This window comes from Pleurodeles waltl, chromosome 6, assembly GCF_031143425.1.
Source record: "Pleurodeles waltl isolate 20211129_DDA chromosome 6, aPleWal1.hap1.20221129, whole genome shotgun sequence".
Lineage (NCBI taxonomy): Eukaryota > Metazoa > Chordata > Amphibia > Caudata > Salamandridae > Pleurodeles > Pleurodeles waltl.
This window is the reverse complement of record NC_090445.1, coordinates 107,443,093-107,467,100: the sequence shown is the minus strand read 5'-3', so window position 1 is coordinate 107,467,100 and position 24,008 is coordinate 107,443,093. Positions and strand designations below refer to the sequence as shown.

Sequence of the window (24,008 nt, the reverse complement as noted above, 5' to 3'; positions counted from 1 at the left end):
CAGTTAGGCCTGCTGAACTAAGTAGCTTAAATCCTGGATTGCGGGGAGTTGAAAGAAGCAATGCGTCGGTTCCCAGATGTGGTGAGGCTGTGATGCAAGGGCTTGCATTGTCTTCAAGGATCTTATTGATGGTCTTAAAATGTGAAGTCCAGCATCAGGGATGTGGCACACAGCTGGCGCGATGCATCAGTTTCAAGGTGCTGCGATGCAGAGTCCGGCATCATCATCAAGCCTGTCGTCAACAAGAGATGCGCTGGCCTGTGCCGAGGATACATCATGCAGCAGCAGTTCTGAAGGTGTTGTGGGCTGCAGCAGAGAAGCAGGTCTATGCGATCGGTCCACTTCACGCAGGAGCTGAGATGCTTCAGTTCCAATGGCTTCACAGAGGCTGGCAGAGCAAATTAAGACCACTTCCAAGGGTCCAGGACTGGAGTAGCACCAATTGGTAGTGTCGACTCACAGATGTTAGAGTGCAGGTACAGATGCAAGGTTGTTGGAAGCCTGTTATGTCCCTAAGGCTTCAGATCAGGAGGCCAGCCAACTAGCTCTTCGAGTCACTCTGTGTTCAAGAGATGCAGGTCCAGTCCTTCTCACCCAGGCAAAAGGGCAACATGTCAGCACAAAGGGCAGCAGTTCCTTCAGAGCAGCAGTCCAGCAGAGTAGCAGTCCTTGTAGCAGCACAACAGACCTTCTTCCTGGCAGAGTATCCACAAGTCCAGAAGTGTACTGAAGTAGTGGTGTCTGAGGTCCAGTATTTACACCCAGTTGTGCCTCTTGAAGTGGGTAGAAATTTCTAGAGGCATGCAAGGGGTTTCTTTATGCAGTCCTTTATGTGGAGACAAGACACAGCCTATTCAAGTGTTTGTGGGGCTGGGCCCAGCTCTTGCCTCCCATCCTGCCCATGACGGCCTATCCAGTAACACCTAAGCTTCCAATTGTGTGAGGCTCCCTAAGAGGACTACATAATGCCCAACTATCACCCACTCACTATCACCCACTCCCAGTCATGTGAACCAAAGACAGGCTGCAGGCACCACATGGCAAAGGCAAGAAAATGTCAACTATCTAAAAGTGGCATTTTCAAAATGGTAACTTAAAATCTGACTTTACCATAAATTAGGATTTTAAATTCAAATTCCAGAGACACCAAACATAAAGGGATTATGTGTCCCCATTTGGAAATTATACTTAAAAATGTAGTAAGGTAATGCCAATGTTATCCTACAGGAGAGGTAGGCCTTTCAGTAGTGAAAAATGAATTTAATAGTTTTTCACTACCAGGACATGTAAAACTTAAAAGTACATGTCCAACTTTTTAAATACACTGCACCCTGTCCTTGGGGCTGTTCGTGGATTACCTTAGGAGAATCCATTAAAAAGGAAGGTTTTGGACTGGCAAAAGGTTGATTTTGCCTGGTCGAAATGGCAGTTTAAAAATGCACATACACGGGCTGCAATGGCAGGCCTGAGACATGTTTAAATGGGTGGCACAGTCAGTGCTGCAGGATGACTAGTAGCATTTAATTTACCAGCCCTGGCACTGGTAGTACCACTTTACTAGGGACTTGCATGTAAATTAAATTTGCCAATTAGGTATAAGCCAACCTTGCCATGTTTTAGGGAAAGAACACAAGTGCTTTAGCACTGGTTAGCAGTGGTAAAGTGTGTAGTCCTAATGTCAGCAAAAACAGGAAGTCTGAAGGCAAAAAGTTAGGTGAAAACCATTCCCAGAATGCCAGGTCTAACACGCCCCCCCCCCCCAGGTTGAAAGTGGGGGGAACTACCCAACCTCCTGGTCATTCTCTTCACTCAGGCAGAAGAACCTGGAGAGACCATCAGCATTGGCGTGGCCTGTTCCAGGACGGTGTTCCATTGTAAAGTCCATTCCCAATAGGGAGATGGACCACCGCAACAGTTTGGGATTTTCACCCCACATCAGTATTAGCCATCTGAGGGGATTGTGGTCTGTCTGAACCAGAAAGGAGTACCAAACAAGTAGGGTTTCAGCTTCTTCAGTGCCCAGCCTACTTCAAAGGCTTCCCTGTCTATTGCACTCCACCTCTGTTCCGAGAGAAGTAACCGCCCACCGATGAAGGCTACAGGTTGATCTAGGCCCTCTTCATTTAGCTCTGTGAGCATGGCCCCTATGCTATGCTCTGAGGTGTCTATGTGGGCAATGAATTCGTTGGAGAAGTCAGGAGCCTTGAGCATGAGTGCTGTGCACATGGCCTGCTTCAGGGTGTCAAAAGTGTTCTGGCATACCTCTGTCCGGATCACTCGATGTGGCTGCTTCTTGGAAGTCAGCTCTGTCAAGGGTGCAACAATGGTGCCATAACACTTCACAATTCTTGTGTAATAGCCAGGGAAGCCTAACACGGCTCTCACCTCTCTGGGTTGTAGAGGGTTCCCAAGCAAGGATGCTTATCCCCCAAGCATTCCAGGTGAGAATTGTGTGGTTATTTAGTCATGTCATGGATCTGGCCTATTTGTTGCTTTCCTTCTGGCATCATACCCTTTCCCCACCTCCACTCTCCAGGTCCAGCACATATTGAATGTCACCTCTTTTCCCTACTTCTACAAATGCATTCTTGCCCTAACATCTCATCACCCCTCTCCAGATCTGACCTCCACCATGTGACATCTCAACACCCTGGGTCAAAAACTCCAAGTCCTCACCTTTCAGATCAGGTATATGAATGTCACCTGCCCAATCCATGAACTTAAACTTAAAACGTATCTCTTCCAAACCCTTGATTAACTCTACATTGTGCTTTGCAGTCGCGCTGAACCTGATCCACTTATCTTATTTTTGTTACATTGTCTAATTTTCACACCTTTATTAGTAGCCCTCAACAAGTTTTACTTGATCACTGTGATCTTAGCCACCCAATTGGTCACATGCTAATAACTGTAGTAACAATAAACCTTCTGCGGGGTCACTTCTGGTAAGTCTTTCTTGTCACTTCCAGACCTATTCAACATTGTTCCACATTGTGCTCCAGGCTCCAAGCTGTCTGTGTTTGTTGGTTTCACAGGTTCTTGAAACGTCACCATCATCACCTGTGTCTCCCGCCTATCCTATAGAACTAGTTTTGGGGATGGGGCCAATGCTGTCACAGCTTAGATGCTCTGCTTGGCTTGTGGTTTCCTATGCTGCTTGTGCATCTTACGCTGTTGTCATCGCATAGTCTCCCCAGTCATTCCAGTGGTCCCATACTGCTCTGCCTAGTTCCATCCAGGCTCCACAAAAACAGGAATGCTGGTCTGTCATAATCTTTAGTCTGGTGAGGAAAAGAAGTGAATACTTCAGGCCAATGTCTAAAAGCTTACATTTAACCCCTAGGAATGAGGACTCATGGTGCTAAACCACCAAAGTATAATCTGGAACACAATTCCATCACAGTGGTTAATCCTGGTGACTGTATGGAGTAGTTCTTATGGACAGATATCTTCGTAGATGGGACAAGTATCCTTCCTTAGCTTTCTTACACGAGAAGGCATTGTAGTTTTGGGATTGATCCGATATGTGAAGTAGAGTTTAAATATCTTCACATTCTGTAGCAAAAAGATGAATTTGGTGGCCCTCTCCAATTTCTTACTTCATGATGTCAAATATCTTTTTGTGACTTTTGTGTTGCTTGGCCTCTCTCTGTGTATATAGGTATATTTTGCTTTTAAGATGTATTTTTTATGTGTTCTTCAGCCCAAAGATGAGAAGTGCTTTGAGACTAAATTCTTTGAATGCTCTAAGACTATCTCTTCCCATGTTCATGATGGGATGATCTTTTTGTTTTTTTTGTCTTTTGAATTTTTTGGGTCAAACAAATCCATTAACCCTGTCATCTCTTTATTTCAGAGATGTACAAACCTGTTGGCTTCCGGCTCATTAGGGATAAAATGTAGTGTGTCTGTAACTTCCGAAACTAGCAGTGAGTGCCTTTGTGTCTCAGATCTCTGACCCCTTGCCTGGTCTCTTGGTCTGGAGTGTTTGTCTTCCTTCTTTCATTACAAGCAAGTCCAACATGTATCATTTAATGGACATGGGGGTTGATCAAAACTCAATGAGTATATTATTGAGTAAAACTGAGGATAAAAGTGATGCAGCTTTTTCTTTTTCATCTCTGCAATGAAGGTTTGAGTCCCCTAAAAAAATATGGTACTGGAGTTGATTAGGGATCGCATAATGACCTGTCGGTCATTCCACCAAAATTATCATGCATTTGTGGATATAGTGACGCTGTAACTAGAATGCGTATAAAGTCTGGTACAACAATTGTTGTGTTAGAATGTATTTTGACTCAATAGATCATTCTGGTAGAAATTGGATGTGTGTTCCATGGATGAAGGATCATCCACCCCTTAAGATAGGACAACACCCCATATGTGGGGATACAGAGCATAACATATCTAATGAAAATAAAACATGTATCAGATTTAAACCAAGAGCTCAAATGGTTACTAAGAACAGTGTAGATAATCTGTTGGCTGGATTTATATATCATATGACTGACCATTTTGTAATGAAATAGTGCTGCTTTTCTGATCTGACTAGTTGCATTAAAAGGCATTGGGTGTCGTGAAACACATTTTGCCTGAGTTTTTTGTGTTCATTTCATGATTTATGAACAATATTGTTTCTTTCTTAATGAAATGAATACATGAAATGGTACTTAAAGAAAAATGATAAATATTTATTACATGTTAATGATCACACAAACAATGGTTTGCTATTAATGGGATTGAAATGCTGTAGCTAATAAAATGAATTTTGAGAATATGGAATTGCATTCTCAATTTTCTTAGGTGACGCTTATGAGATTTTTATAATAGTTACATGTGTAATTATAGTAGGGTAAATTGTCATTTTGAGAGCAACTAGCGCTGGACATAAGCTCTTAAACCCTTTTGTTAACTTAACTGAAAATCTTAAATTAACTAAAATTGATTAGGGATTCTACGAGAAGTTCAATGAGTTATTCCACAAAGTTGTTCAGTAACCAGGAGGGTGCTAAGTGCTGTGAAGAATAATCGGAGCTGGTTCAATCATTTTTATTTTATTCAATGCATATTTGTATTATTTTTTTTCTTTAGATCCCTGCATTTTATCAAGTTTTTGGTGAATAACTGCTATCCTGCCACCTCTTTTCTCTATTCTCTCAGTGCCAATAATAGAGTATTTGGGTGGGCCTAGTCGCATGGATTAAATAAACCAGGTTTCAATCAGGAAGATACGGTGTGGGTTGTTAACTGCTCATATGGAATAGTGCAGGAGTGTGAATGCTTTTAACAGGAGTTGTATGTAATCTTACGATGTTAGGTTGTCCAGTTGGAACCCTATTTCAGTGTATGATGTTGCTCCTTTCCTTATGTATTCCATTGTATAGATTTTCCCAGTCCCTTGTGGGAGTGTTAGTCAAGCAGTGCCTCAATGTATTTACTAAACAAAGGTGGTACAGTTGTACAGGGCTGTGATTCTCTTTCACTGGAAGGTTTGGATTCAATTATCATTTTAGCAGAAGTGCCAGTTTGCTAAGATAAAGATAGGTCACACTGGCATTTTTGCATATTTATACCACACATGAGAAGGGTGCAACTATAAGCTGGGTTGTAAAGTTTGGCAGACATAATTTGAGGTTCACTGCTAGGCTAGAGGACTCTATGAGTGACATGAATCCTTTTAGGGTCCAGTTTGCAAGAGCATGCACTAGCACATGTGTCTTACTTGTGAGACTCAGTTGTTTACAGTAAATGGCTTGGAGCTACCCCTTACTTATCATTTGTTGCTTGGCACTCTTCTTTACCACCTGGTAATTCATTAATGCAGGCCAAGCATCATTTCCATTCCTCTCCGTGGAGCAGGCACCAAGTACTGATTTATTCAATTAATCAGTGCCTGTCTGCTGCTCCCGACGTCATTGAGGTACTATTTTGTTCTTTTTAACTTCTAGTGCTCTGCAAACAAAAGGTGTGTGACTGGCAAAAACGTACCCAGCAGAACAAACAAAATTGCAAAGTTTTATTTTCTATAGCTAACTTTCTTTTATTTTGCCAAGTCGTCTTTTCTTACTATGCACTCATCTCAAAAGATGATCATTATCCTGTTCTAAATATTGCAAAGCAACATTGTTTCTTCCCTATGTATAATTTCTGAAATATTGCTCTAACACATAAGACCTCATTATGACCCTGGCGGTCACCAGACCACCAGGGTCACGGTCGTGATTGTAATCCCCCAGGCCAGCGCTACAAGCAGCTCTGCCCTGGGGATTATGAGTCCCCAACCGCCAGCCTGTCTATGGCGGTTTACACTGCCATGGAAAGGCTTGCGGAATGGGGGACCCAGCGGGCACTTGGCATGGGCAGTGCAGGCGACCCCATGCACAGCCCCATCGCGCATTCCACTGCCCGAATTACAGGCAGTGGAATGCGCAACGGGTGCTGCTGCATCTGCCGCACCACCACATTGCAGCCGACTCCATTATGAGCTGACTGCAATATTAAGGCCCTGTTCACCGCAGGGCTGGTGGGCGGAAACTCTGTTTCCACCCACCAGCCCTGCGGTGAACTCCTAATAGCGCTGGTGGGGTTCAGGCCGCACAGACGGCCTGATGCGGGAAGAGTTTGGCGGGTGGCCCACCCCAATCCACCCCACCTCACTCCAACCCACCCCACTCCAATCCTTCCAACCCACCCCAATCCAAAACATTCTGCCCCACTCCAATCTGTCTCACTTCAGTTCGGCCTACTCCATTCCAAAGCAATCTGCCCCACTCCAATCTAAAACAATCTGCTCCACTCCAATCCAAAAAAATCTGCCCCACTCCAATGTGCCTTGCCCCAGTCTGTCCATTCCAGTCCAAAACAATCTGCCCCACTTTAATCCAAAGCAATCTGCCCCATTGCAATCTGCTGGACTCCAGTCAAAAACTGTCGCACTCCAATCCAAAGCAATTTGCCCCACTCCAATCCAAAACAATCTGCCTCACTCCAATCTGCACCACACCAATACAAAACAATCTGCCCCACTCCAACCTAAAACAATTTGCCTCACTCCAATTTGCCTCACTCCAACCTGCCCCACTTCAATCCAGAATAATTTGCTGCACTTCAATCCGCCCCACTCCAATCCAAAACAGTCAGCGCCGCTCGAATCTGCCCCACTCCAATCTGCCCCAATTCAATGCTCCCCACTCCAATCAAAAACAATCTGCCCCACTCTAGCTGCCCCACTCCAATCCAATCTGCCCCACTCCATTCCAATCAGCCCCACTCCAATCCACCCACTCCATGCTAATTCACCCCGCTCCAATCCACCCCACTTCAACTCAATCTACCCCACCCCAATCCAGCCCAATCAAATCTACCCCAATCCAATCCACACCACTCCAAAACTATCTGCCCCACTCCAATCCAAAACAATCTGCCCCACTCCAATCTTCTCTACTTCAATCCAAAACACTCTGCCCCACTCCAATCCATTTCAATCTGCCCACTTCAATCCATTTCAACCTGCTCCACTCCAATCTGCCCTACTCCAATCTAAAACAATCTGCCTCTCTACAACCTGCCCCCTCCAACCTGCCACACTCCAGTGTGCCCCACTCCACTCTGCCCCACTACAATCCCAAACAACCCACTTCAATCCAAAACAATCTGCCCCACTCCAATTTGCCTACCTCCTATCCAATCCACCTCACCTCATTTCAATCCAGCCCACCCGTCCCAGTTCACCCCACTCCATCCGAATTCACCCTACTCTAATCCAGCACAATCCACCCACTCCAAGTCAGTCCAACCTACATCAATCCATCCAATCGATTCCAGTCCAATCCGATCTTCCCCACTCCAATACAATACACCTCACCCCAATCCAGTCCACCCCACCCACCCTAATCCACTCCAATCCAATCCAATCCACCCCACTCCAATCCAACCCATCCCACTCCGGACCATCCCACCCCACCCCACCCCACCCCAGTTCAACTCCACCCCACTCCAATCCATCCCACCTCACACCAATCCACCCCGCTCCACTCCAATCCACCCCACTCTACCCCAGTCCAGCTTCCCCCACTCCAATCCAGTACAACCCAATCAACCCACTCTAATCAATTCCACCCCACCCCAATCCATTCCACACCACTCCATTCAAGTCATCCACAGCCCTATCCACCTCACTACAATCTAGTCTACCCACACCACCCAATCAATCCCACTCCAGTCCAATCAACCTTCATCCACCACACTCCAGTCCAATCCAGTCCACCACAATCCACCCTACTCCAATCCAATTCACCCCACTCCAAACCACCTTAATCCACCCCACTCCAATCAAATCCACCCCACTTCAATCAATCCACCCCATACCAATTCCATCCAGTCCACCCCACCCCACTCTAATCCAATCCAATCCAACCCACTCCAGTCCAATCCACCACCCTCCAATCCACCCTACCCCACTACAGTAAACCCCACCTCTATCCAATCCACTGTGCCCCTAGCCAATCCACCCCACTCAATCCAACCCACCCAATTGGATCCACCCCAATCGGATCCATCACAATTCAGTCCACCCCAATCCACCACTCCAATCTATCCTACTCTAATCATCCAACCCACCCCAATCCAACCCACACCAATCCAGCTCACCCCAGCTCACCCCAATCCAATCCACCCGACTCCAATCAACTCACTCCAGTCCACCCCACCCCATTTCAGTCCACTCCTCTCCAATCCACCCCACTCTAATCCACCCTACTCCTTTCCAATCCACCCAACTCTATCCCAATCCAAAAAAAAACACCCATCCCAGTTCAAACCATCACGTTCTAATTCAGTCCATCCAGCCTACCCCAATTCAATTCACCCCACCTCGTGTCAAGTCAATCCACTCCAACTCAATGCAATCCACCCACCCCAAATCCACACCACTCCACTGCATTCTACCCCACCCCAATCCAATCTACCCACCCCCTCCCAGTTCAGTCCACCCCACTCCAATCCAATCCTTCTAGCCCACCCCAGCCCAGTCCACCCCAAGCAATCCAATTCATACCATGCCAATCCAATCCACCCCACCTCAATCCAACCTACCCCAATCCAATCCACTGCACTCCAATACACCTCACCCCAATCCACCATACCCCGAATCCAAACCACCTCACTCCAATCCAATCCATCCAATTCCAGCCCACCACATCACAATCCAATCCACCCCACTGCACTCCATTCCAACCAAGTCTACCCCAATCCAAACCACCTCACCCGATCCCATTTCAATCCATTGCCTTCCAATTCAATCCATCCATCCTACCCCATTCCAATTCACCCCACTCCAATCCAATCTATTCCACCTCACACCAATCCAATCCACCCCACCCCACCCCACCTCAATGTAATCCAGCCCACCCACTCCAAATCCACACCACTCCAATCCACCACACCACACCCCAGTCCAAACCACCCCACCCCATCCCAGTTCAGTTTACCCCATTCCAATCCAGTCCATCTAGCCCGCCCCAGTCCAATCCACCCCACCCTACCCCAATCCACTCCAATCCAACCCACCATACCCTTAATCTATTTCACCCCACTCCAATCCATCTCACTCCAGTCCACCACACCGCAATCTAATCCACCCCACCCTATTTCAATCCACCCCACTTCACTCTGAGCCACTCTACCCCAATCCATTCCACCCCACCCCATCCAACCCAACCCACCACACTCCAATCCAACCCACCCCACTCCAATCCAGCCCACCCCACTCCAATCCAATCCAATCCAACCCAAGCCATCCACTCAAACGAATTCCACCCCACTCCAATCCCATCCACCCACTCACCCCAGTCATGTCCTCCACAACCCAATCCACCTCATTCCAAGCCAGTCCACCCACACTATACAATCCATCCCACTCCAATCCAATCCTCCTTAATCCATCCCACTCCAGTCCAGTCCAGTCCACCTTAATCCATCCTACTCCAAACCACCTTAATCTACCCCACTTCAGTCTAGTCCACCCCACTCCAACCAATCCATTCCACACCAATCCAAACCACCCCACCCAACCCCAAACAATCCATTCCATTCCACACCAATCCAATCCACCCCACTCCAATCGATCCACTCCACCCCACTGCAGTCCAGCCCACCCCACTCCAGTCCAATCCACCACACTACAATCCACCCCACCCCACCCCAACCCCCCTACTCTACTCAAATCCACCAAACTCCAATTCACCCCACCCAATCCAATCCACTCTACCCCACCTCACACATTTTGGTTTAGTGCAGCCCACATCAGTCCAATACATCTTGCATATCTAACTCCAATCCACCCCACTCCAATCCTCTGCACCCAACTCCAATCCAATCCAACCCTATCCAGTCCACCCCACCCCTGTCTAGTCCACCCCACTCAATCCGATCAACCCTGCCCTAATCTGATCCTCCTCAATCCGATCCACCCCATGCCAGTACACCCCAATCCAGTACACCCCAATCCAATCTAATCCACCCCACTCCAGTCCAATCCACCCCACTCAATCCAATTCACCCCACGCCAGTCCCATCCACCCACACCAATCTACCCCACCCCAATCCAACACACTCCACCCCAATCCAATCTAACCTACTTCAGTCCAATTCTCCCCATTCCAGTCCACCCCACTCAAGTCCACCTGCCCCATTTCAATCCCCTCCACCTCACTACACTCTACCCCAATGCAATCAACCCCACTCCATCCCAGTTTAGTCCACTGTAGTCCAATCCATCACGCCTACCTCACTCCAATCCAATTCACCCCAGGCCAATCCAATCCACCCCACCTTAAAGCAAACCACCCTACTCCAATCCACCCCTTTCCAATCCACCCCACCACACCCCATCCCAGTTCAGTGCACCCCACTCCACTCCAATCCATCCAGCCCACCCCACCCCATTCCAGTCCACCGCACACAGTCCAATTCACCCCACGACAATCCAATCCATCCCAACTCAGTTTCCACCCCACCCCACTCCAATCAACCCATCTCACTCCAGACCACCACACCACAATCTAACCCACTCCACCCTATTTCAATCCATCCCATTCCAATCCACCCCACTCTATACCAATCCACCTCACCCCACCCTAACTCCAACCCACCCCACTGAATCCAACCCAATCCACCCACTCAAATCAATTCCACCCCACTCCAATCCAATCCACCCCACTCTAGTTATGTCACAACCCACTCCACCTCACTCCAATCCAATCCACCCACACCACCCCAATCCATTCCACTCCAACACAGTCCTCCTTAATCCACCCTACTCCAGTCCACCGTAATTCACCCTACTCAAATCCAATCCGCCCCACTTCAAACCACCTTAATCCACCACTCTCCAATCCAATACGCCCCAGTCCAATCAATCCACCGTACCCCACTTCAATCCAATCCATCCCACTGCAATCCAATCCACCCACTCCAACCCAATCCACTTCAGTCCAATCCACCTCACTCCAGTCCAATCCACCACACTACAGTCCACCACATCCCGCTCCAAAACACCCCACCCCTATCCATTCCACCCCCCTGCTATCCAATCCTCCCCAGTCCGATCCACCCCAGACCTGTACACCCCATCCCAGTACACCCCAACCCAATCCACCCCCTCCCACTACAATCCACTTCACTCAATCCAATTCACCCCACTCATTCCAGTTCACCCAATTCAATCTAATTCACCCCACGCCAATCCAATCCACCCACTCCAATCAACCCCACTCTAATCTACGCCACCCCAATCTAACCCACCCCAATCCAACACACCTTACCCCATCCAATTTCACCCCACTCCGATCCAATTCACCTCATTTCAGTCCACCCCACCCCACCCCAATCCACCCCACCTCATTTCAGTCCCCTCCACCCCACTCCATTCTACCCCAACCCAATCCACCCCACCCAGTTAAATCCATAGCAGTCCAGTCATTCATGCCTACCCCACTCCAATCCACCCCACTCCAAACCAATCCATCCCAAGCCAATCCAATCCATCCCACCTTAAAGCAATCCACTCTACTCCAATCAACCCCACCCCACCCAACCCCATTCCAATTCACCCCACTCAGTCCAATTCACCCTGCTCAACCCAATTCACCCCATGCCAATCCAATCCACCCACTCCAATCCGCCCCACTCTCATCTACCCCAACCCAATCTAACCCACCCCAATCAACACACCTCACCCCAATCCAATTCACCCCACTCCAATCCAATTCACCTCATTCCAGTCCACCCCACCTCAATTCACCCCACCCCACTTCAATACCCTCCACCCCACTCCATTGTACCCCAACCAATCCACCACACCCCAGTTCAGTCCATCTCAGTACAGTCCTTCATGCCTATCCCACTCCAATGCACCCCAAGCCAATCCAATCAATCCCACCTTAAAGCAATCCACTCTACTCCAATCCACCCCACACCACCCCATTCCAATCCACCCCCCCACACCCCATCCCAGTTTGGTGCACCCCACTCCAATCCAATCCAATCCATCCACCCCACTCTGTTCCACACAATCCAATTCACGCCACGCCAATCCTATTCACCTCACCTCTGTGCAATCCACCCACTCCAATCCACCACACCCCAATCCAATCCACACCAATACAGAACAACCCACCCTAATCCACCCCACCCCATCCAATCCATCCCACTCCAGTCCACCACACCCCAATCCAATCCACCCCACCCCATTTCAAGCTACCCCACTCCAATTCACCCCACTCCAATCCACCCCACTCCAATCCAATCCACTCCACTCTAATCCAGCCCACTCTACTCCCATCCAATCCACCCCACCTCACTCCAGCCCACCATACTCCAATCCAACCCACCCCAATCCACCAGACCCCACTCCAATCCAATCCAACCCATCTACTAAAATAAATTCCACCCATTCCAATCCAGTCAACCCCACTCCAGTAATGTCCACCACAGCCCAATCCACCTCAGTCCAATGGAATCCCCCCAAACCACCCCAATCCATGCATTCCAATCGAGCCACCCTACGCCAATCCAATCCACCCCAGTCCAAACCACCTTAATCCACCCTACTCCAATCCCATCCACCGTACTCCAAACCCCCTTAATCCAACCTACTCCAATCCAATCCACCCCACTCCAATCAATCCACCCCACACCAATCCAAACCAATCCAATCCACCCCACCCCACTCCAAACCATTTCACCCCACTCCAGTCCAAACCACCCCAATCCACCACACTACAATCTACCCCACCTATTCCAAACCACCCCACCCTGTCCACCTGACCCCACCCCTATCCATTCCACCCCACTCAATCCGATCCACCCCACACTAATCCAATCCATCCTTATCCGATTCACCCCATTCCAGTGTAGGACACACCAATCCGGTACACCCCAATCCAATAAATTCCACCCCACTCCAATCCAATCCACCACACTCAATCCAATTCACCCCACACACCCCATTTCACCCCACTCCAATCCAATTCACCCTATTTAAATTTCCTCCACCCCACTCCACTCTACCCCAACCCAATCCACCCCATTTCAAGCCACCCCACTCTACTCCACCCCATTCCAATCCACCCCACTGCACTTCAATCCACTCCACTCCAATCCGCCCCACTCTACTTCCTTCCAATCTACCCCACCCTGACCCACTCCAGCCCACCCTACTCCAATCCAACCCAACCCACCACAATCCAATCCAAACCACCCCAATCCAGTCCAATCCACCCACCCAAATCAATTCCACCCACTCCAATCCAACCTACCCCACTCCAGTCAAGTCCACTACAACCCAATCCACCTCACTCCAATTGAATCCACCCAAACCACCCCAATCCATCCCACTTCAATCCAGTCCACCCTACTCCAATCCTCCTCACTCCAAACAACCTTAATCCACCGTACTCTAATCCAATCCACCCCACCCTAATCCGATCCACCTCAATCTAATCTAGTACACATCAATCCAGTATGTCCCAATCCAATCCACCCCATTCCTATCCAATCCACCCTACTCAACCCAATTCACCCCACACCACCCCAATCCACCCACTCCACTCCACCCCACTCTGATCCACCCCACCCCAATTTAACTCACCCAAATCCAACCTCAACCCCAATCCAATCCACCCCACTTCAATCTAATCCACCCCACTCTAGTCCACCCCACCCCATTTAAATCCCCTCCAACCCATCCCACTCTACCCCAATCCAATGCACCACATGACTTCCCAGTTCAGTCCACCACAATCCAGTCCATCCAGCCTACCCCATTCCAATCCAATTCATCCCATGCCAATCCAATCCACACAACCTCAGTGAAACCCACCCTACTCAAACCCACCAAACTCCAATCCATCCCACCCCAATCCAATCCACCCTACCCCACACATCTTAGTTTAGTGCAGCCCACACCAGTCCAATACATCTTGCACATCTCACTCCAATCCACCCCACTCCAATCCAATCCAATCCACCCCACTCCAATCCTATCCACCCCACTCCGGTCCAGTCCACCCCACTCCAATGAATTAAATCCACTGCACTCTAATCCAATCCACCAACTCCATTCCAATCTAATCCACCCATCTCCACTCCCCCACCCCTCTCCACTCCAATCCACCCCACCCCACCTCAATCCAACACACCCCAGTCCTGTCATTCAAATCTAATCCACCCACCACAATCCAATCTAATCCACCCCACTCTAGTCCACCCCAATCCAATCAAATCCACCTCACCCATTTCAATTCACCCCACTCCAATACAATCCACCCCACTTTAATCCAGCCCACCCCAACCCAGTCTAGTCCAATCCACCTCACTGTACTCCAATCCAATCCACTCCAGAACCTCAATCCACTCCAACCCACTTCACCCTATTCCACCCCACTTCACTCTGTGACACTCTCTGCTACTGAACCACTGAACGCTACTCCTCTCTATTCAACTTTACAACACTCGATTTCCCTACTCCACTCTACGACCATCTATAAACTCCACTCCATGTCACTCTATTTCCCCGCTCCACTCTATGACTCTTCCCACCAGTAACCTTTAACCACGCTGAACAGCAGCCACACTGGTGTACAACATGGGAAAAACACATTGACAAAGCCAATAGCTCTTGTATAAGCCAGCCCAATTGGTTTTGCCAATGCTTGATTGATGTTGTCGCTATCCACTCCTTTAGGCCTTACAAATAGTATGACAGTGTTTGCCTCAATACAATGGGGAGTACTCTCTTTGTGATTGCCCATGAGGTTGGGACTGCTCTGTTTAGGTCTTCAAGAATACTGTGAAGATATCGAATTTCTCAAATGTAATATTTTCTCACAGTTAACACCACATGTTTTTTATCAGAGTCCTCGCCTGCCTCCATCCCATGCAGAAAGTACTGCCAGAGTGCACAGAAATATTGGGATATTATTCAGGGAATAATGCAGGTCCATTGTGAGTAAGGACCAATGACTCGGTAAACGTGCATGCTCTACTTACCACAATTTGTGTCTTATTGTCTGGGAGGGTATCGATGGCCAAGCTAACACCTGCTAGGTCTTGGCTGACGTGGAAGCCCCTAGTGTTGGGCCTCTGAGTAGGGGCATCTCGGGGTTGACGCCTTCCGATTGCCTTCTTTTCTTCACCAACATATGTCTGACCCCCACTGATTAGTCCTGTAGGTACATAGAGAATGGGAAATGAGTTGTTAGGTGTTAATGGATAGTTAATTGTTCAAGTACACTGTATACATGGGCATAAGCACCAAACCTGAAATAATCAAAATTACAACAAAAGAGTCCTTGTTAGAACTGAGGTTTCTGGTTGTCAGAGTAGGCAGCCTGTACAAGCCGGAACCACCACGTCTAGTTAGGGTAAGCTAGATACACACTTAGAGATAACCTGTGCTCACCCTCTAGTAGCTTGGCACAGAGCACTCAGGCTTATCTAAAGAGGCAATGTGTAAATTATTTATGCAACACACACAGTAACACAATGAAAACACCGCAAAAAGACTCCACACGTTTAGAAAAATAGAGAATATTTATATGACTAAAACAAGACCAAAACAAACATCCAACCACTAGAAGTCGAGATATGACTTTTTAAAGGATAAAACAAAATAGTGCTTAGAAGTCAATAGCGCTAAAAAGTCACTTGAGGTTGTGCTAGACTGGGGTAGATCCAAAGTGCAGGCCAACAGCGATGGAGGGCAGGACGGCTACTGGACTCAGGCAGAGCCTGCTGAAAAAGTACCTTAGATGGAGCACACATTGACATTGAAGAGTGATCTGAAGACGAAGCATCAGTTCCGATCCACGCAGTTGGGTAGGTGCGTCGGTGTTAAGCCTCACAGCAGGTCCCTGTCGGCATCGAACTCCATTGAGATGTGTACAATGTGTAGTCGTCGAGCCGCACAGTGATGTCCACAGATTGGTGCTGCATCATTATCAAACCTCGCAGTCGGGTTCCATGTCGTCATCGAATCAGTAATGCTTTAATGTCAGAGGGCACTGCATCGGTTCTGAGTGGCGTGAAGAATCGGATGCATCGATTCTTCCAGAGAAACAGCTGCAAAACCCACTTCTAAGGCCCAGAACTGGATTGGCACCTCAGGCAAGGCTAGGACTCAGAGATGGCAGAGCAGGAGCAGAGTTGCAGGCAGACATTGATGTTCCTGAGACTTCAAGAGAACAGGGGGCAAGCCAGACCTTGGAGTCACTCTGGGTCAGATGAGGGTCCAGTCCTTCCTCTGCATGGCAAAGAGCAGGCTGCAGGGTGGCTCATCACGGCAGAGAACAGTCCTTCTTAGAAAGTAGTCCAGCAGCCTGGCTCTCCTTGTAGCACAGCAGTCCTTATTCCTGGCAGAGTTCTTCCCAAGTCCAGTAGTGTACTGATTTAGTAGAGTCAGAGACCCAGTTCTTATACCCAAATGTGCCTTTGAAGCGGGGGTGACTTCAAAGAAGAGTCTTCGAAGTGCACAGATGTCCTTTCTTCCCAGTCCTAACTCCAGACTACCAGTAGGGGGTAATCAGTTTGTTGTGTGGGGACAGGCATTCCCTATTCAAGTGTGTCTAATCCCCTGCACACCTCCTGTCCCGGATGAGCCATCAGAATGCAGAATAATGCAGATAAGTGGTCAGACACACCTAAACGTACTGTATTTGTGGCTGTCTAGAGGGAATGAACAAAGTGCAGCTGTCCCCCACCCCCATCATGTATTGGACAGAGGCTGCAAGGCACAGAGAGCAGTGAGAGCAGAGAAATGTCAATTTTCTAAAAGTGGCATTTCTAAAATGGTAATGTTAAATCTGACATTACCAGTAAAGATGATTTATCATTACCATTCTAATGATATGAAACATAATGTAGCTACTCCTATCTGATCAGGAATTACATCTTAAAAGTATGTTAAGGGATTCCCAATGCAGGACTATTAGAGTAGTAGGACTCACAGTAGTGAAAAATGACTTTGGGAGTTTTTCACTACTAGAAAATGTAAACTCAAACATATATGTCCTGCCTTTTACTTACAAAGCACCCCGCCCTATGAGCTACATAGGGCCCACCTTAGGGGTGACATATGTAGTAAAAGGGGAGTTCGAAGCTTGGTAAGAGGTTTTAACTGCTAAGACGAAGTGGTAGTGAAACTTTCCACACAGGCTCTGTAGTGGCATGCCTGAGACATATTTAAAGGGCTACTTGAGTAGGTGGCACAATCAGTGCTGCAGGCCCACTAGTAGCATTTAATTTACAGGCCCTACATATACGGTATACAACTTTACAAAGGACCTTAAAAGTGAATTAAATATGCCAGTTGTGTAAACACCAATGTTACCATGCTCAGGGGAGAAGCACATGCACTTTAGCATTGCTCAGCAGTGGTAAAGTGCTCAGAGTCCTAAAGCCAACAAAAAGAGACAGCACAAATTGAGGCAAACAAGCAAAAGGTTTGAGGGAAGACCACCCTAAGGCTGTCAGGTCTAACTGTCCCAATAAGGACCAAGGAGGTATGATGCTGTGGCTGAGATATGTATGAGTAGGTAAATGCTGTAGAAGATTGAAACTTCTGCACAACACAAGTAAATAAAAAAATAATCATTCTGGTACTTGAGACAAAGCAGTCATAATAGGAGTAAATATGCAATAATCTGAAATTTAGGGAATTATGGCAGCATTGTAAAGATATATGTTTGGAAAAGAAAAAAAAATGATGCCTATGTAGCGGTGATGATGCAGTTTAGTGGAACAAAGCAAATCAGTTCCTGAAGTTCCAGCTATATGTGTAAGATTTCAGGTTGACACGGGACCCTTTCTCAGGAATGACCTTGCTTTTTAGCAAAAAACACAACGTTTGTAGTACAAAGAGATGGGATGGAGAAGGTTTTGAAAAGAAAGCGTGACCAACTGGCTGGTCATTTATAAAGTCTAGCAGTCATTACACAAGACGAGCATTTCTCATAGTAATGAACTTTCACTTTTGCAACCACTGGGCAGATAAATAACTGGGGGTGAAGTGGGTGTGGATGTCCAAATGTGATTAATGGCTTCAAAACACGTTTGCAGGTTGGGTTTATGTTTCTATGTGGGTTGAAAGGTTATGTGAAAAGGAATGAAAAAGTCCTTTTTCAGGAATGTGCTGTGTCTGGTTATCTAATAAACAGGAGATGTTTACTCCGAACAGGAATAAGGCCCACATAGCAGAGCACGAATACAACACCCTCTTCCACTAGCTGCCTAGAAAAGAATGGCAGGACCAGGCAGCTCATGGAATATGCAAAATCCAAATTCCACAACAAGAATAACATTATACAACAAGCATAGCAAAAGGCAAATATCAAATTCACCCCATGCAACAACGTGTTAAACACATAGGGGGTCATTCTGACCCTGGCGGACCAAAGCACCGCCAACAGGCTGGCGGTGCTTTTTTTGGTATTCTGACCGCAGCGGTAAAGCCGCGGTCGGACCGCCGGGGCCGGCGGTTTTCTGCCATTTCAGCCCCGGCGGCGATAATCCGAGAGGGCAGCGCTGCTTGCAGCGCTGCCCTGGGGATTATGACCCCCTTACCGCCAGCCTGTTTCTGGCGGTTTTCACCGCCAGGAAGAGGATGGCGGTAAGGGGTGTCCAGGGGCACCTGGGGGCCCCTGCACTGCCCATGCCACTGGCATTGGCAGTGCAGGGGCCCCCTAACAGGGCCCCGGCCAGCTTTTCACTGTCTGCCTAGCAGACAGTGAAAAGCGCGACGGGTGCAACTGCACCCGTCGCACGGCCGCAACACCGCCGGCTCCATTCGGAGCCGGCTTCTGTGTTGCAGCCTCATTCCCGCTGGGCCGCGGGCGCTAACTTGGTTAGCGCCCGCCGGCCCAGCGGGAATGTTGGAATGGGGGCCGCGTTAGTGCGGCTGCATTGGCGCCCGCATGGCGGTTAACCGCCGCCCGCCAAGGTCGGAATGACCCCCATAATCTCAGTGCTTAATTTCTGGAAAAAGTGAAGTGGCTCAAAGTTTATTTTAGGAGCTCGCCCCCAGTGCTGCTCAATGCCAGGGTTGCTAAATACCAAGGCTTTTTAACCTAATAAAACAGTTAGCAAATAAAAAAATTAGCAAATTAAGGCTGCCAGTGCAGGTGCTGAAAGAGTAAATTATGTTCAGTTTGCAGGTGAGACTTTTGAATGGCTTTGAAATTGTTAACCAGGATTAAGCCAGATAAATCCAAGCCAGCATTTGGGAGATGAACGCGAGAAGATCGAGTATTCTTTTTATTTATGCAGGGCGGATTCCCTTGCCCTCTAAACTGAGACCAAGGGAGGGGACATGGGGGTATCATCTTTGATCACTTTTCAGAGTCAGACTGGCCTGTAGGTGGGGCAACTGAAATTATATGGCAGGGAAGGAACAAATTATGCAGCAAAATATGTGGTGTGGCGCAGTATTGAGTCATTATTTTGTCATTAGTACACTTGGTAATACTGTCTGGACATAGGTTTCACGTCATTAGTACCCTTTTAACACCTGAATATAGTAATAAGCAACAGAGGGGTGACCAGTCAACCTTTGCAAAGGGCTTTCAACTGTGCAGCAACATGGGTGCCTCGTTTTTAGTAACATTTGATCTGTTTGAACTAGAAACGTTTTTTTGTTTAAATCTGCAGATTGTTCAGCAGATGACTGATAATGTGTTGCATCTGTAATTGTGCGGAAAATGCCACAGACGCAAAATAGCATAGTTCAAGTGATCCTGGCAATAGGGCAATCAGAAAGTGCCAAAAAGGCTGGTCTAACTAGTCGATAAGTGGGCCATTTTTTTTGTTGTTTGTGGGACTGATTTAGAGTCTGGTGAGTCAGTTTAGGTTGAGCCTATACAGCACTTGTGTTGTCGATTAGTGACTTGTAGATGGTTTGTGAGGTTCAGCTCCACCCAGTCATTGAGATTTGTGTATACCAGTGTCTTTTAAAAATCCTTGCTTGGTACAGGGTAATCTTACTCTTTGTCCCACCTTTTGTCTTTTTTGTCTCCTACCAGGAGATCAGACCAACTACTATCTAAATACATTGCTCACCATTTTAAGATGTGTTCAGGGACTACTTTGATATTTCATCTGGCACCCTGGCGAGGCGTGCTCATCTTTCCAAGATCTGCTGTAAACAGGGTTGTAAATCTTATCTGCTCACATTTGCTGTGCTTTCAAGACTTTCCTCCCTCCTCCATGTTGTCTCACTCGTTTGTTAACATCACAGGTTTAATTATTGTTTTACTTTAGAGACTGTGCGCCTATTAACAATGTGACTGAATTCATTTTCACCATCGCTGGTTGTTTCCTGCTTGTGGCAGCCTGCTCTCCCTGTGCCGTGTCTCATGTTTCGGTCGGCATCTGCATCACAAGTTTCGTGCCTTTTAACAACATGCCTGCTTTCATTTTCACCATTGTGAGTTGTTTCCTGCTCATGGCAGCCTGTTCTCCCTGTGCCCTCTCTCATTTTATTGGTGTATTACATGTAATTGTTCCTCCTTTGTGTCTCGTTCCCTGCCATGGCAATTTCACTAATGGATCCTTTTGGTGTCCTGCAGGAGGAGGCAGTGTCTTGCGGGTGGGGGCTGTTCAGGGGCCTCAGTGTAATGCCTAGCAGTTTGTTTACTTCAGGAGCATGTTTGTGCTTTGTTGGCCATCCTCTCCCTGATCACTAGTGCAGCCATTTGCATACCGCCACTTAATCTCCCTGTGACGTCCCCCCTGACCTCCTCAACTCTCCCACAACACTGCTTACCCGCCCCCAGCACTCCTCTGAGGTCTTGTCCTGACATTTTTCTATTCCAAAGTGGAGCCTCGGGATGGAGAGAAAAAAAGGTTCAAAATACAAAAAATAAAAACACTATATAAAGCAAGACAAAGTGGTTGCAAAGTGGCCAGATAGGTTTTATTCACAACTACAGCCATTAGCACCACTTTACAGAGTTTGCCAGTGAAGCGCTACTTTTGTTTTCTTGTCTTTCTTTGAACAACATTGTTATCCCAGGGTTGGGAAGTGCACCATTCCTGGAGGTACTGCAATACCTGGTTGATGTGTACAGTGGAAAACGTTTACGTCGTTTAAGTTTGCTCCTCAGCTCATCTTTTGTCCACTCGCAATAAAACCAACTGATCGCATGGATTTATCTGCCTCACCACGGTGTAGGGGCCCCCTTCTGAATATAATGAACCCGACCAATCTCACCGCAGTCATCTCACACCGCTCACCTCCCTACAGTGTTCACTTCTGCTCTGCCGCTGGCAGCTTCCTCCCCCTCTCTTTCTTCCTGTTATTCCCTCTCTTTCTGACTCGCATCTCCTCACTTGCTGAAAACCATGACTTCAACAAACTGCTCTTATCCTCTCTTTCCTCTCCTTTCCTTTATTTGTTCCCCTTTGAAACGATTCCAAAAAAGAAAGAAACACTTTGGCTGTAAATGTCATCTTTTTCTGAAATTTTTCCTTTTCCAAAGTGCAGCCTCAGGACAGAGAGAAAAAAGAAAGGTTCAAAATACGAGAAAAAAATAAAAGAAAGCAAGACAGAGTGGTCGCAAAGTAGGCAGATTGGTTTTATTCACAACCACAGACCTTAGCGCCACTTTACAGAGCTTGCCAGTGAAGCGCTACTTTAGTTTTCTACTCTTTCTTTGAACAACACTGGGGCTTATTTACAAGCCCCTTGCGCTGCTTGTTTTTTCCCATATTAAAAGTGACGCACTGGCGGCGCAAGGGGCTTGTAAATAACCTCCATTGTTTCCCTGTGTAGGGAAGTGCACCATTCCTGGAGGTACTGTAATACCTGGTTGATGTGTAGAGTGGAAAACGATTAACATGATCAGCTGTTTTCCTGATTTTAGTTAATAAAATGTGTACCATGGCTCTGTTTTCAGGGATGTGGTCTTTTTAAACCATACTGCTTATGGTTTGTGAGGATATAAGCAATGGACATTCAAACAGGTCCCTGCTGGGCCATATAGTCATGTCCTTAACTTTTTAGGCAAAAACGCTCAATGATTTCTGAACAATAAATGTAAAATGTTAAGGTAACCATGTGGTTCCTGCTTACATCTCACATGCTTTACTTAATCTTGCATTTGCGTTTTCTAGGATGTTGTTACTTTTTTTTTTCAGCCAGTATATTACTTTTGTCTCCCCTCCCTCATAACCTATTTCCAATTTTCTGGTTCTCGAGCGCCGCAAGGTTATACGAACGGCAATAGCGCTATGCAAATATCATCACTCCACTGCATACAAAAAAAACACAAGTAAAAAACATTGTGATTTTCAGCACCAAGAGCTCCAACTTTCACAACTACTGAACTGAACCATTACCCCAACTTTCACAAATGTGAGACTGATTGCATTGCAACTGCTTGTTACAATTGATTTCCCTGATAGTGCCACAAACATTGCATGCAGGAAGCACAAATGCATGCAAGCTTCCACAACCTACAAAACACCTATGTAGAATGTCTATACAAGTTTAAAACTGCCACTGCAAATGTGGGCCACTTTTAGAGTTTTCTGGTTTTCTAGTGGAGGCCACTTTTATTTGTGGAGCCCTGGCTTATTTCCCACCCCAGCTCGAGTCTGACGCTCTTCAAAGGCGCACGATGGCATGCTGTTGAAACTTGCAATGTGGCAATAAAGTGGTTTCTGACCAATCTGACAACAATCTCTTTATCTCTGAGAAGCACCTGGGGCATGGGGGGCGTGGGGAGCAGGCTCTGGGTGTACAGTCTTGCCTTGCAACGTTTTTGGCCTGGCAACCAGGCCCTATGGCATCCCTTATCCCACAGAACCAGTGCATAGCTGAATCAGGGACATCTTAAGGATTTTGGGAGCCCTGGGCCAAACGTATTTTAGGGGGCCCTATTGGAACAGCTTTGCGTTTATTATCCAGTTTCAGCTCTTACATGTCCTGCTTGACCAGGTCACTGACAGTGCACGGGCACACTTGTCCAAATTCTTAATGTGTTTACATCGAATATTCAGGGATAGTGACATGTGTTTTCAATATTGTAACACAGCAGCAGCTCACTAATATTACTGCAAACAATGTCTGTGATAACCTACCATTTTTTATGTGAGCTAAAAGAAATATTTTTATGGATGTTGCATGAAACATAAACACATTTTTTTGCAAATTGTAATAGATTCTCACACATCATCCACATTGAACATAAATTAAAGGAAAACAATATTTAAAAAAATCAGTTTAAGGCTTTTTTCAAGGTTATCAAGGCAAGACTCTGAAGGTCAGAACTGGCTCTATCAGAGGGCCCCCATGAAAGGCTTGGGCTCTGGGCCAAAGCCACTTTGCCCATGCCTTAAAGAGTCTCTGCTGAAAGGCGTATGTTGCTAGCGAGCTTTGGGTGCAGGCCTACCGTTGCACTACTTAGCTGGCTGTGCATGACTGAAAGCCTTGTACAGAGCTACCAGTGGCTTTA

General features: G+C 47.2%; 1 protein-coding gene across 5 annotated transcripts in view; it reads right to left on the bottom strand.

Annotated features, from left to right (window-relative positions):
* Positions 1-24,008, bottom strand: part of PLXDC1 (plexin domain containing 1) — a 358,840-nt gene that overhangs the window by 247,422 nt on the left and 87,410 nt on the right. For all 5 annotated transcript variants that reach the window (XM_069237474.1, XM_069237470.1, XM_069237471.1 and 2 more), the window contains exon 2: positions 15,550-15,725. In XM_069237474.1, coding sequence (XP_069093575.1) covers positions 15,550-15,725 — 176 coding nt within the window. The remainder of the gene's footprint in view (positions 1-15,549; positions 15,726-24,008) is intronic.